The 14,735-nt window shown below is 40.9% G+C and overlaps 1 protein-coding gene across 1 annotated transcript in view; it reads left to right on the forward strand.

Moving 5' to 3' along the window:
- The window catches only part of Trpc5 (transient receptor potential cation channel subfamily C member 5), a gene marked incomplete at its 3' end in the record, with an annotated part of 211,928 nt that overhangs the window by 129,411 nt on the left and 67,782 nt on the right, over positions 1 to 14,735 (forward strand). Inside the window, exon 2 of the mRNA XM_013354233.2 lies at positions 2,155 to 2,553. Coding sequence (XP_013209687.1) covers positions 2,176 to 2,553 — 378 coding nt within the window. The remainder of the gene's footprint in view (positions 1 to 2,154; positions 2,554 to 14,735) is intronic.

The raw sequence follows: 14,735 nt of genomic DNA on the forward strand, positions 1-14,735 counted from the left end.
CTGGATGTCTTGAAATTCACTCTATAGACCAGACTGGCCTGGAATTCACAAAGATCTGTCTGCCTCTGCCTCCTGAGGACTGTGATTAAAGGTGTATGCCACCACCACCCAGTTTCAGCTACTTCTCTTATGTTTCCTGGGCCCAATTCCCTAGAGATGTCATCACCCACGGTGAACCAAACCTTCTGATATTAATTTGCAATCAAGCTAATGTGATGGAGGTCAGTCCTCGGTTAAGATGGAGACCAGTCCTCGTTTGAGGGTCCCTTTCTCTCCAGGTGACTGGAGTCTGTGTCAAGTTGACAAAACCTAACCAACACACTAGTGAAAGACATAACAGAGTCTCTCTAGAGAGCCAAACAGCACCTGCTCTTCTGAGATCTGGACAAAGAAAGAATTCGTCATTTAGGCCTGTTCATGGCCAAAGGCAGCCAGCAGTCATCTTCAAATGCTAACTTCCCAGAAGATCACAAGGATATGAATTGCAAATGCTACTTGATCTAATATATGCTTCTCACTCTGCCAAAGCAGGGCTGTAATTAACTGAAAGAGTGAGGTAAATGTTTGTGGAAGTTCCTCGCCTTCCCTTACAGCCAGGAGATGAGACAAGGGGCTCTTTATCACATTTCCATCTCCTTCCACTACTGAAATGGTTCCTTAATGAAAAGTACTAAAATAAGGCCATCTTAACTCCAGAGGGGCTTGGAGACCGTGGAGACAGAACAGCCAATCAGCTAATAGATCTAATCTCATTTTCTGCCCCTGAAGAGTACCATCATTCCCACCTCACAGGGCCAGTGCAAGCAGTCAATGAGGAATGGGAGTGAATTTGATCTGTAAATTGCAAAGCAAGAGCTCTACCCTGTGATTCATTCCATATGATTGCAGGCACAGGTGCTTTTCTTTTCTTGGTCTCTCAGAGAAAATTTAACCACATTGCCGGAGCTCAGTACAAACCTATTTAATTTTCACCTCAGCATCAGTTCTATTAAGTGTGATCTGACCTTAGATCTGGCACAGACAAAACAGACCATTCATTTCTCAGAATTAAGTCAAATTGATTCTCCAGTCTGTTAGCTTCCGAGATTGGCGTGGTGGCAGAAAGAAATAGGGGTGGCTTTGGGGAGCTAGTCCAGGCTTATCTTTTGCAGATGGCTTTGTCCTGTGGAAGTCAATACTTCTCCAGTGACCATCATCGAGGAGCAGGGCTGCACTTAACACTAAACCATATATGTGTGTGTGAGAGTGTCTTATATATTTATATATATTATATGTATGGTATATATATATATATATATATATATATATATATATATATATATATATATAAATGACATGGTCTCATGTATCCTAGGCCAGCCTTGAGCCCACTGTAAAGCCAAGGATGACCCTGAACTTCTGATTCTCTTTTCACCACCCTCTGAGTGTTAGAATTGCAGTTGTGCATCCATCCAGCTCATGTGGAGTGAGCAATCCACAGAACATAGGGTTCTGTGGATGTTAGCCAAGCATTCTACCAACTGAACTGTACTCCCAGCTCCTACAACAGAATGTCAGTCTGAAATGTGCCTCCGGAACAGTGGCAAGTGTAATCTTGGAAATTAGATTGCAAAAAGATCCACAGACCCGGGAGAGCAAAAGTAACTGGCCCTATGTGAGCAGCAACTTAGCACCACTGATCACAAGTATTAAGTATTCCCGGAGATATTTTTCGACAGTGAAAAGAAAGGAAAGGACGGTGGACTTTGTGCTATATTTTAAGGGGGTTGGTAATCCATAACGCCTTAAACTATCAGAGTAGCTTTTCAGGGTAGCGGCTGTTCTCTAGCATGAGACTTGGTAAGCACTAGATGATAACTGATAACTGCTAATAACATTAGTATGGATAATATCGGGAACAAATGCAGTAGAGGGTTTGAGTAACTTATCCAAGATCACAGAGCTGGTGAGTGTTAAATAACTGTTCGAGCCCAAGTCTTTCTGACCAAAGCCTGGGTTTCTGTTGCTCTGCTCCTCAGCAACAGTGAAACATTGATGTCATTGAAAAGCTTCGAAATTTTGAAATCCCGTTAGAAAGGGATTATGAGTGGCCATTTGAAACCTTCAGGTAACTAAAACTATCTTTCATCTCTCTCTCCCTCTCTCCACACTTAGCTTTCTAAGTTGATGTGAGCCATGGCCCAGCTGTACTACAAGAAGGTCAATTACTCACCTTACAGAGACCGCATTCCCCTGCAAATCGTGAGGGCTGAGACGGAGCTCTCTGCTGAGGAGAAGGCCTTCCTTAGTGCCGTGGAGAAGGGGGACTATGGCACCGTGAAGCAGGCGCTGCAGGAGGCTGAGATCTACTACAATGTCAACATCAACTGCGTGGATCCTTTGGGCAGGAACGCCCTGCTCATTGCCATCGAGAATGAGAACTTGGAGATCATGGAGCTACTGCTGAACCATAGCGTGTATGTGGGAGATGCATTGCTCTATGCCATCCGCAAGGAAGTGGTGGGCGCTGTGGAGCTTCTGCTTAGCTACAGGAAGCCCGGTAGAGAGAAGCAGGTAAGAGAATTCACACTAGGTTGGCACCAGTCAGAATATCAGGGCATCAGAGTCCAGAGGAAAGGTTTGGCAGTCTGGAATTGAGAGGGCTTGTCTTAGAAACTGTTATCAGTTGTCTCGGTAGCTTCCCTGGGCGGTCCCAGCTGTTTTACTCTTTTGCTGTGTCTCTTGGTCTTAGTTACTTATACATATTGAACACTTGACAGTGCGAAGACACGCTCTTCATGTCTAGAATATGTAAATTCTTTCCACTTTCTTTACCACCTCCCATTATATCTTCATTTTTTTTCCCGTACTCAAAAGTCACATTCTAGAAGAGAGAGCAAATCCAGACCTGTGCTTTCTCCTTGAAAGGCTGTTCTTCCACAGAAAAAGGCAAGAAGACTTTAGCCTTGAGTGCCATAGTACAAAGACGAAGAGAAACCTCACTTGTTTTCCTAGTACATGCTATGTGACTGAATTCTACTTGTAGGCGTTTGCAAGTTTGCTTCCATAAATCTCACAATCTCTAAGTCACCAAAAGTTGGTATCTTTGTACAGTTATCTTGGATTTCTCAGTCAAATCTTGCCCCATATTCAATCCCCAAGCTTCATGGCTTCTCCCTCCATCTTTCTTTCCTCTTTAAGCCAGTCCCCACTAGTATTGCCTGCTCTGTCATCACTTTCCTAGATGAAAGGGTCTCCAATTGCAGCCCTTAGACTGGCAGCAGCAGCATTTCCTGAGAACTGAGGGAAAGTGCAAAGCCTGAGAGCCCCACTACAAGGTTACTAAATCATAAGCTCTGGGATGTTGCCCAATGAGCTGTGCCTTAACAGGCCCTCAGTGGGGATTCTGATGGATGCTCAGGTTTGAGAATCACTGTCCTACCCTAACATGAAAATTTTTCTCATTAGTCTTACTGCATCAGTTCTTTTTGCAGATCTGAAGCCATCCTGAAGAGACTGGTTTATCCTTTCTGAATTAGGAAAATGATCTTACTATTCTTATCTGTCTCTTTAATACTACAATGTCTTCTATTAGTTTGTCCTCCATTGTTAGGAGGAAATGCTCGAGGTGATGTACTTTATGAAGCTGAGGTCTCTTTTACTAACCATTTTTGGAGGCTGGATGTCCAAGATAAGGTGGCTTAGCTGCCAAACCTCTGACCTTGCTTGCATTATAGGCATGATAAAGAAAATGGAAAGGGAACTGGGCAAATATAGAAAGAGACAAACCAGCACCTTGATGAACATGGACAATGAAAATCTGTCATCCTCAAGCATTAGGAAATACGACCAAAGCTTGGCTTGAAGAAAATCCATAGCTTTTAATACAGATGCATTTAGGAAGAGAACAATGAAAACAAACTAAGAGACAACTCGCAAAGCACTGGGATTTTCAGAGTAGAAAATGGAGGGAAAATCTGGAATGGACAGATTAACAGTTCCTTGACTAAAATGCCTGCATCCCCTTCTCCTTCAGCATTTATAATACCCCCAATGAAAAGAAGGATTTCATCTTTCTTGTTCCTTGTTATATCACACACGCAGAGAAAAATGCCTGATAAATGTTTATTTAATGAATGAGTAATATGTAACCAGCACTGAGCTTAGCATCTTAACATGACTTATTCATTTAATACTCTAGGGAACTCTATAAACTGAATATTTTTATTATTTATTACTATTATTATCATCATCATCATCATCCCTGTTTGCCAGTGAGAAACAAGATTGTTAAGTCAATTGTTTAAGATCCCACTAACTATTGGAGTTAATAGCTTCTAAAACTTTTTATTTGCTAGGCTCTGATCACTCAACTAAATCAGGCTGTTGCTAAAAGTTTAGAAACAAAGGCTGGAGAGATGGCTCTTTAAGAACATGCATCGCATGCCTTTAATCCCAGCATTTAGGAGGCAGAGGCAGGTGGATCTCTATGAGTTTAATGTCAATCTGGTCTACAGAAGGAGTCCCGGTACAGGCTCCAAGGCTAAAGAGAGACCCTATCTCAAAAAATCCAAAAGAAAAGAAAGAAAAGAAAAGAACATGCATTGCTCTAGCAGAGGACCTGAGTTCAGTTCCCAGCACCTAAGTGGAATGCCTTGTGAGCACTTGTAACTCAGTTCCAGGATATTATTCTATGCCCCTTATTTTGGTCTCCACAGGCACCTGCACTCATGTGCACAGCCATATAGACACACGAACACACATAATTTAAAAGGATAACCTAAGTCTTTTAAAAATTGGCAGCATCACAAGGCGCCTGAATGCACAACAGTAAAAACTGACTCAGACTCAGTACATTCAGTGAATATCAGGGGTTTCTGGAAATGCTCATTCATGGTGTATCTGTCACACAACCTCTTTGCAGCCTTGGTTCTGAACACACAATATGCACCCTCTACATTGCACACACTAACACTATATACAGTGATACTTCTCAGCCCAGACTGGGGACTATTGACTGATGTGAACTGCAGTGTTTTATTTTACATACCAAGGGTTATGGTATCACGGAAGCATAATGGTATAATTGTGGAAAACAAAGACTCAGTAATATTTTTCTCCTAATCCCTCAGCATGTTAAGCATTAAATTAGTATATCTTGGGATTAGATTGTTAAAATGTTTGATTTTAAGAGATGTTCACTGAGCTATTTCATTAAAAAAATCTGTTAGTGGATTTTAGCTTGGGATCAGCACAGAATATCCAAGTTTCTTACATAGTCTTAAACATAATTCTGCCATTGCATACTATATAGTTATAGATAGCAGCATTCTCAGCACTGGTGGTTATAAAATTAAAATATTGTTCAACCCTCAAAATCACCAAAAATGATCTATATTCTGCAGCATCAAACATTCAGTAAAGATTTAATTCTTTATATAAATATAAGCAAGGACATTCATCTTATTAGTATGCAAATTAGGTCTCATCTTTAATAAAGTAGATCTTTTTAGAATAAATTAATTCATTAGTATCAGCAAATACTTAATATATGTATACCTATATTATATACCTGTACACCTGGGTTGGAAAAAATTTCATGGGTGAAAGGGAGTTTTAAAAGCCCTATACTTGGCCTCATTGCTTCTCTGGAAATCTTAGGATCCTAGCACAGAGAATATGAGATGGGTCCAAGAATAGAAGACAGATGAACTCCCTAGTAACAACAGGCCTAAGAAATTTAGAAAAGAAGTTCAGTTTGTTTCCTACTCAGTCCATCTTACCAAGGTCATCAAAACTGATTTGTTTTGTATCCCCTTCTCCTAGCTAAGCACCTGGGAGGCTTCTGAAGGCCTTCTCAGGTACAAACCTCTAAGTTCCTGTACCACACTGGCTGTTTCCTTTATTTGAAAACAATCTCATGCCACCTTGTACTAGTGGGTGCCCTCATTCCTAGGAACATCTAGTCCTCTTACTGTGTACTATCAGTCTAATGCCCACGTCTTTCCATGCTGTCTTAGTTAGGGCTTCTATTGCTGAGAAGAGACACCATGATTACAACTCTTATAAAGGAAAGCATTTAATTGGGGTGGCATACAGTTCTAGAGGCTTAGTCCATTATCATCATGGTGGCACGTAGGCAGACATGATGCTGGAGAAGGAGCTAAGAGTTCTCCATCTTGACCTGCAGGCAACAGGAAGTGAACTGGGTCAGTGAATGTAGCTTGAACAAAGGAGACCTCAAAGCCCACCCCCACAATGGCACACTTCTTCGAACAAGGCCACACGTCCTAATAGTGCCATTCCCTTTGGGGGTCATTTTCTTTCAAGCCACCACACATGCTTACCCTCTCCATACTGAACCAGTGCACACAAGATAAGGGGTGGTATATAAATATTTGCTGAGGGACATAAAGGATTTAAAGGTATCTTACAGAAAAATGACAAGACTTTCTTTGAAACGGGACTTTTGGGGGTTTTGCAATCAATCACATTTAGTCACATAACTGTCTAGAGGAAGAGGAGAGCACAGGACAATTTCCTAGCTGGGTAGTGAGTGTAGACTGAATCCATGTTTGCTGGTCCCATTTCTCTCATCTTTTTGTCTGCTGTACTAAATGCTGGGGATCTGCCAGTCAGGAAGGAAGGCACCATGTCAACTTATACTATCGTGCACGTCGTGACCTCTCCTTGTCAGAAGCAAAACTTAGCTCACAGAAGCAAACTGCTCGTGGTGATAAAATGAGACATAAGAAACCTAGGATAGGCGACTCACGCAGCCGCAGTTTTGTTGGGACCTTTTGTCATGCACCACCATAAATAATCCCTCCTTGGTCAATACCCCACTCTCATAAATAAACACTGTAGTTTAAACCGTACAGAACCTTCAACTCCATCCACAATCTCCTCAGTAGCTTTGTCCTCTCCGCCCCAGGCCCAACAATGAACTTCTACTATTTCATTGTCTTCCGTTATTCCGAGAGTCACTATGATAGGTCATATATGAGTAACTCTACCAGGTTGCCACAGTGTTCGAGAACCCTATCTTTCTTCAAGACAAAAACAAGATTGGTTTACCTGGAAGCAATCGGGAATGTGAGCAAAGCAGGCCCCATTAAGGCCCTTGAGTTCAGCAGGGCAGACCATTTGCAGGAAGGCACCCCTTCACACACAATCTGAACAGCAACAGCAAACCTTTGGCACAGAGCACCACCGCCAGCTACACACACACAGCTGACGTCCATCAATACTGGGAAGATAAAGCAGAGCCATCTTCCGCATTAGTAGACAAGGTCTTAAGTTCCAGGCTGGCAGCAAAATTCCCTCTGTAACTCCTTTACCCCATTCCCCCTTATGCTCCGCTGTAGGAAGTTAAGGCCTACCAGGCCCAGAGGAGCCACACTAGAGTCTGCCTGTTGCCTCATTGGCTAGGCATGATCAAGCCCTTTCACAGCACTTGGTAGGCCACAGCTTTTTGCTGCTGATGCCAAATCAGGAAATCTCTCTACAGCATGCCACCAACTAACAGGCAAAACCTGTGTTAACTCTGTCTTTTTCTCTGATTAAAATTAAGCTCTCTCAGGTTTTACGTGGAGTTTATTACCATGTTGGGTGCCACTCTGTTGTGTTAGGAGCAGCGGGGCTGTGTTCCGCCACCTAGTTGCCCGCATGGCTAGCTTTATACCCAAAATAATTACACGTAAACTGTATTCTTTTAAACACTGCCCGGCCCATTAGTTCCAGCCTCTTATTGGCTAGCTCTTACATATTGACCTAACCCATTTCTAATAATCTGTGTAGCCCATGAGCTGGCTTACCAGGAATGATCTTAACCTGCATCTGTGTCAGGAGTGAGAATCATGGCGACTCACCGATTCAGCTTCTTTTTCCCAGTATTCTGCTCTGTTTTCTCTGCCTACCTAAATTCTACCCTATCCTAGGCCAAGCAGTTTCTTTATTACTTAACCAATGAAACAACAAATAGAATGATTCACCTGCATCAACCATTTTCTGATTTATTGCTTTAGTTTACTTGTGCTTGAAAAGACAGATGGCCCGTGGCCCTGGTCACAAGGCACCATGAGTACAGTATGTGGGAGGGTTCACAGATCACCTCCCCCTGTCTGGCCTAGATGGCGACAATCTTCCTTCTGTTACCAAAGAAGCTGCATGACCTCAAAGGCACCCTTCCTTTTTAACAAAAGTTTAAAGGTTTGTACAATGGATAAGTAGAGCTTCCAGTCATTGTACCAGCAGTCCACCCAAGTAATTTTCTTTCTTGGTCACTTGCATCACTGCAGACATCCAGAAAGAGACTAAGCCAACCTTTTCCCTGTGGCTTACCCCTCTGGGCTCTGCCATAATTACTCATTTGTCTGTGGCAGATGGCTCCAAATTAAAATCGGTCTCACAGATGAGCTACAGAGATTAAATCTCAACAGCACTGATAAGTGTTTGTGTTGAGGGTATAGAAAATCAGCAACAGGACACTGGTACCCACCCCCTGCTTCTATCTGGCTCTTGACCTCAGGATGAGATTTTACAGTTTGGAGGACAGACACTGAACCTGCACAAAGGTTGCTTGAACACAGGGAGAGGACCTAAAGATCTGAGACCATCAATTTAACTCACAGTGAGATAGAGCAGAAAGTAAAGGAGAGATTGTAAAAAAAATCCCCTTCTATGTATAGACCATCTATGCTTTGGATTCAGCCCCTTTTAGATGTGTTTCCTTGGACAAATCACTTTAGTGTCTCTATACCTCTGTCTTTTTATCTGTGACTCAGAACAATGAGGGAATGGACTTTATAGAGTTATAGTAAGAGTGGAATGAAGTATAGAGGCATTTAACTAGGATGGTCCCTGGCATGACCTAAGCACCCACTAAAACAGCTGGTAGTGCTCCTGCTCTGACTAGTTAAGTCATGCTAATGTCATCTGCTGGTTAATGCCACCTATTTTCTCAAGTAAAACTGGGACAGGCCTCAATGTGCAAAGTGTCTCCTGTGCATGAGGAGGACCTGAGCTCTGATTCCCAGCACCCATCCATGTAAAAGTTGGATTTAGGAGCATGCATCTGTAACCCAGTACTGGGTGTAGACAAAGAGATAAGTGAATCCCCAAAGCTCACTCTCCAGCCAGCCTCACCAAATCAATAGACTCCAGGTTCAATAAGAGACTCTGCCTCAAAAAGTAAGGTGAATATCCACCAAGTAAGACATCTAAAGTCAACCTCTGGTCGCCAAACATATGCACCCACATGCACACATGCACACCCATGAACAAGTTGAATACACTACACACAAGAAAAGGGCACACATGCATGCACATTAAGTACGCATTGTACACAGTGGTTTAAACGTTCAATTTGAGGTGCTGGAAAGGTGGCTCAGCACTTAAGAGCACTTACAGCTCTTGCATATGACCTGAGATGGTTCCCCACATCAACATCAAGTAACTTACAACTGCCTACCTATAATGCTAGCTTCAAGGATTCTGTTCTCTCTCTCTACCCCCCCCCTCACACACACACACAATAGTTCGCTGGTAGAAGGGTTTTCTAAACTATCATTGCATTAAACTTTTGAAATAATAGTTTGCTATGAAAAATTACCTGAAAAAGCAACTGCCTTGATTTTGCTTCACAGCTTGGTACAGTCTATTAGAACAGGGAAATCATGGAACATGTGCTGAACACAGCTGGTCATAACGCATCTGCACTCAAACAGCAGAGAGAGATAAATTCACGTGCTTTTTAATTCAGTCCAGTATTTCTCGCAATGAAATAATGTTCTCAGTGTTGAGGGTGGGTTTCCTCACCTCAATTAGTTCTGTCTAGAAACTCCTTCACTCATGAGTCTAGATTCTGTCACATGTAGTCATTATTAATTATCAGATAATATTAATATCTCAATCAACTGTGTTGCCTAAATTTCTCAGGGTTAGAGTAATGGAGTTTTATCTTTTTATTAATCTGAATAATAGCTCATTTTATTATTTGCTTTCATTTCCATATTACTCCTCCAACAGTCTTACCTTTCTTCTATTCTCTTCTCCAGCCAACACCCTCTCCTCTCTCTGACCCCACAATTCAGTGTCTATGTACCATATTTTAGCACATTCAGCAACTTAAATGAGACAAAATTAATACATAAAACTTTGTATATTTAATGGTTATGGCTTGGGATCTGGACATAAGCGTAATAAAAATAATAAATAAGCATAATAAACAACTCTATCACTTCAGAACATTTCGTGTTGCCTCCCCTATTCTGACTGTGTCCTGTTTTTATCTCCTGGCTTCCAAATATACCCTCCCAGCTAGATTTCTCTGACTACTATTTGTTCCTTGTATTCTGGTTCCTACTGATAAACTCAAACAAGATTAAGTTAGTGCGATGTACACAATGTTCTCTGTCTGACGTGTATGCCAGCTCTGTGAAGTTCTCAGTAGAATGAAGAAAGCATGATTCGCAGGAACGTCAATGAGTGACAGTTTCATGCTTCACTCTGATCTCCAAGGACTGTTGTCATCAGTTAATTAGTGAAAAGGGATAGTGAGCTCACTGAGATAATACTACTTTGTGGAGTGAGGTTTAGTCCTCATGGAGTCCTGGGGATTGAACTCATCATCAGACTTGCATTCTGGGGCAACAAGTACGAAATAATAAAAAGAAAATATCACTGGATATGGTTGCACATGAGACGGAGGAATGAATATTGAAAGTCAAAGTGAATTTGGAAACAGCCTGGGATACATGCGATCTTCTCCCCCCACAGCACAGAAGAGAGAAGGCAGGCTCATGGTTCCACTTAGTTGAGCAACTACTGGCATCAGATTGCTATTGGGTGAGGACAAATCAGTTTTCCTCAGTGGAGCGACACCTGGCATGTTGACCAAATCCCCAGGCAGGCCCCATACCCAGGTGTAGATGGAGCTGGAGCTGTGTTCCTGCCACCTAGCTCCCAGCCACCTGGCTAGCTTAGGCCCTGAAATAACAACGCACAAACTGTATTCATATAAACACTGTTTGGCCCATTAGCTCCAGCCTCCTACTGGCCAACTCTCACATCCTTATCAACCCACCTCCATTAATGTGTGTAGCACCACGAGGTGGTGACCCACCAGAAAGATTCTAGCGTACGTCCATCTTGGGCTGGAGCTTCATCGCATCTACTCCGGAGAGGAGCAGCATGGCAATTGCCTCACTTCCTCCCAGAATTCTGTTCTGTTTTCTCCACCTACCTAAGTTTCTGTCCTATCAAAGGGCCAAGGCCGTTTCTTTATTAACCAATGAGAGTAACATATAGACAGATCATCATTTCCTCCATCACCCAGGAGTAGTTGACCACGCAAACTGAACTTAGTGGTTTTGAGGCTTTTGTTATTTGTTTTTAAAAAGAAGGCAGAGAGAAAGAGAGGAAAGAGAGATGGAGAAAGGGAAGCGTATGAAGTTGTGTGGGTAGGGAGATAAAGAGAATGATCAAAATACAGTGTATGAAATTCTCAACTAATAAATGAAATATTGTTTTAGCATAAGTAAGTATACAAAAAAGAGCCATCTAAAACAAATAGAGTCAAATAATGGTATAATGTAAGGAAGAGGAAGTTGATACCAATGACAGATCCCCTCTCTTTCTCTCTCTCCCTTCCCTTTCTCTCCATGGAAAATGGAGTGATGACTTTAAACTTTCTGAAGCTGGAGAGGACAAATTTGAAATTCCTTTCTGTTCTTCCAAGGCAGCTTTACAGATATTACCACCTAACTCCACTGTCCATCTTAGGACTGTGGGTGAAACTCTGGCTTAGAAATTATGAACAGAGACACCCCACTGCCCTTATCATTAAATAGGCTTTATACTTCGGACACCAGACAGATAATATGTCTCCACCACATGATACCTTAGACCACAGCCAAAGTCTCAAACACTGTGTGCTTTGTCTGCTCAAGCAAAACAAACATGTGTCACTTTTTTTTTTTAATTTGCTCAAGTTCTCCTTGCACACTGGGATTTCTTAACTATTTGATGCAAGATGCAAACCTTTTCAGCTATTACACTTCAGGGGCACTAGCACCCTTGTGTATATTCATTCACTCATTTTTGAGTTTTGGTATAAAAGTAATATATGGTAGCTCTAAGAAGTATAGCAGTATATATGAGTATTAGAAGGAAAATATTTCCTGTTTCTGATTCCCAAAAGTAACTCCCTAAAAGTCATGATTAAGAACAACATACGCAGGTCCTTCTAGATATTGTCAGTACTTATTTAAACAGAAACACAGAGAGACTTTTTTTTAAACAGATGCTTTACAATAAGATTTACCTCTAAGAACACATTTTTGCTTTCTCTGTTAGAATGTTTATCCATACTGCATTATTTCAAGCAATATTGCCTTGTACAAGTGTGTCATGCTTATTTGCCTGGTATTTCACTAAGTGAGCAGTTAGGTGGTTTCAAGTTTGGTTAAACTCTTTTTGTTTTCTAAACAATGCTGTGATGGATCTCCTTGTACAGACCTCTCTGAACAGCTGTGAAATTATTATCTATAAGGCAAATTCCTAGTAATTATTTTATAGAGACATAGAACATATGCACCGTTTACTATGAATACCAACAGTCCCAAGGCATGACTGTTTCTTACATTTTTGTCATCATGGCTCAAAAAAGCATTAGAAACTACATTTCCAATCTGATAGTCAAAATAAACCACTATCTTATTATAATTTCATATTTGACTTTTTGAAGAGTTAATTTAAGGTCAAAGGAGGTAATTGGATCCCTCAGAACTGACATGTGTTTCTAAGAAGCTCAGCTTCTTACTTAGGAGCTAGGATCAGAACTTCAGTCCTGTGATTGATTGTTCGGCACTGAACCATCTCGCCAGCCCTACGTTTGATTTTTGTTATAAGCAAGATTTAACATATTTTAATATCATAAACCATTTGTTTTATTCTCCTTTGAACATCTGATTATGTGTTTTATCCCTTTTTCTACTAGAGTTGTCATATTTTCTACTTGTCTAAGTTCTTTTTATATTAGACACGTTAAGCTTACTAATTTTGTAAATCTGTTCACCTTGATTTATTAAAGATCTGGAACTTAAACCAAGTTCCACAGCATGTCTGGAGCAAAAAGCAAAGCTAATTATATTTTAGGACATGTAACTTTGCTGCATATAAATGTAAGACTATTTTAAATGACATTTAAAATATCTTAATATCTTTCCAGTATAAAAGTATTCATGCATAATAGCTCATTTATTTTTAAGTTGCCAGTTTAGTGCTTTAGCACCTTGTTTCAAAAGAAAGAAGGGGACCAACTAGGCCTGCATGCTCAGCCAAAGGGAAATAAAATGACACAGAAATGTATAGGTTAGCCTTTAGTATAAGAATGAGTTCTGATAAAACAGCATAGCAAAAATCTATTTCACTCGTTGTTTTTTCCTGTCTTCATTAGTAGTACAGTAGCTATTTCCAAAACAGAAAAGCTGAAAAGGGGTAGAAAATTTGAAGAAAAAAAGGTTTTCCTTGGTATATTAAATGGTGGAGAAATTTATGAGTAAGAAAATCGTATAGACAGATCTATACAATTTCTTATTTCAGTTCTTCAGTCGTCTGTACTGATCACATGAAGATGATAATTTCCAAATTCCTTCTTTGTTTGATGTCATTCAGACATGCATCATCAAGGTTAAGAATGCTTAGCAATGTAACAGTTTCTATATTCAAAAAAAAAATCTGTCTTTTCCTGGTCCTCCAAGTTAAAAACAGAAACCCAAAGATTCAAAACTAAGGTAGACATGATAAAAGGGGGGCATAACATTTTTTTTAATTAGGAATGAATATGTTTGGAGGCTTAAACTGTAGTTCAGTGGAAAAGTCCATTCCTAGCATGTACAAATACTTGGGTTCCATCTCTAGTACTTCCTGATAAGATGTTTGGGCATTAAGGTGGTATATCAACATGAGTATCCAAATGGACAGTCATGACATCCTGACTAGTAGATAATAGGCCATAAACATTCTTGGTGATGGAGAGATGGAGATGTTTCCTCCAGTAGTCAGTCTTTGGCCTCAGCACACAATAGCTTTGACAAGCTTGAAGACAGGAAGCCTTCTCTAGACTGACGCTACAGACAGCCTCAATGGCTTATTACTGTCATATTTTCGTACTTTGCTTTGATTGGAGCTTTTGGAAATTTAGGAAATTCACAAGAGGAATAAATTGTGCTCCCTTGCTGGAGGGTAAAAACAGCAATTATAGAATCTTAATGTCTGAAAGGAACTCTCAGACAATAGGGGAATGCATGAGATTTTCACAAGAAAAATCTTTAGACTTGCATTCATTCAGGAGAGTCTAAGAATTTGACCACCACACCACTCCCGACTGACCACTGCCCATTCTCCACTCACTTGATCAGTTGCAGTAGCCCCCTAAACGAGTTTTTGTTTGTTCATTTGTCAATTTGTTTCACTCTACCTTCACACACTGTGTTTTCCCCACAACCTGTAACCACTTATCTTTTTAATATATATACTTATTGAAGACAATTTTCTTTTTTTTAATTTATTTATTTATTAAGGATTTCTGCCTCCTCCCCATCACCACCTCCCATTTCCCTCCCCCTCCCCCGATCAAGTCCCTCTCCCTCATCAGCTTGAAGAGCAATCAGAGTTCCCTGACCTGTGGGAAGTCCAAGGACCGCCCACCCACCTCCATCCAGGTTTAGTAAGGTGAGCATCCAAACTACCTT

Source organism: Microtus ochrogaster, unplaced genomic scaffold (assembly GCF_000317375.1).
Source record: "Microtus ochrogaster isolate Prairie Vole_2 unplaced genomic scaffold, MicOch1.0 UNK34, whole genome shotgun sequence".
In the NCBI taxonomy this organism is placed as follows: Eukaryota; Metazoa; Chordata; class Mammalia; order Rodentia; family Cricetidae; genus Microtus; species Microtus ochrogaster.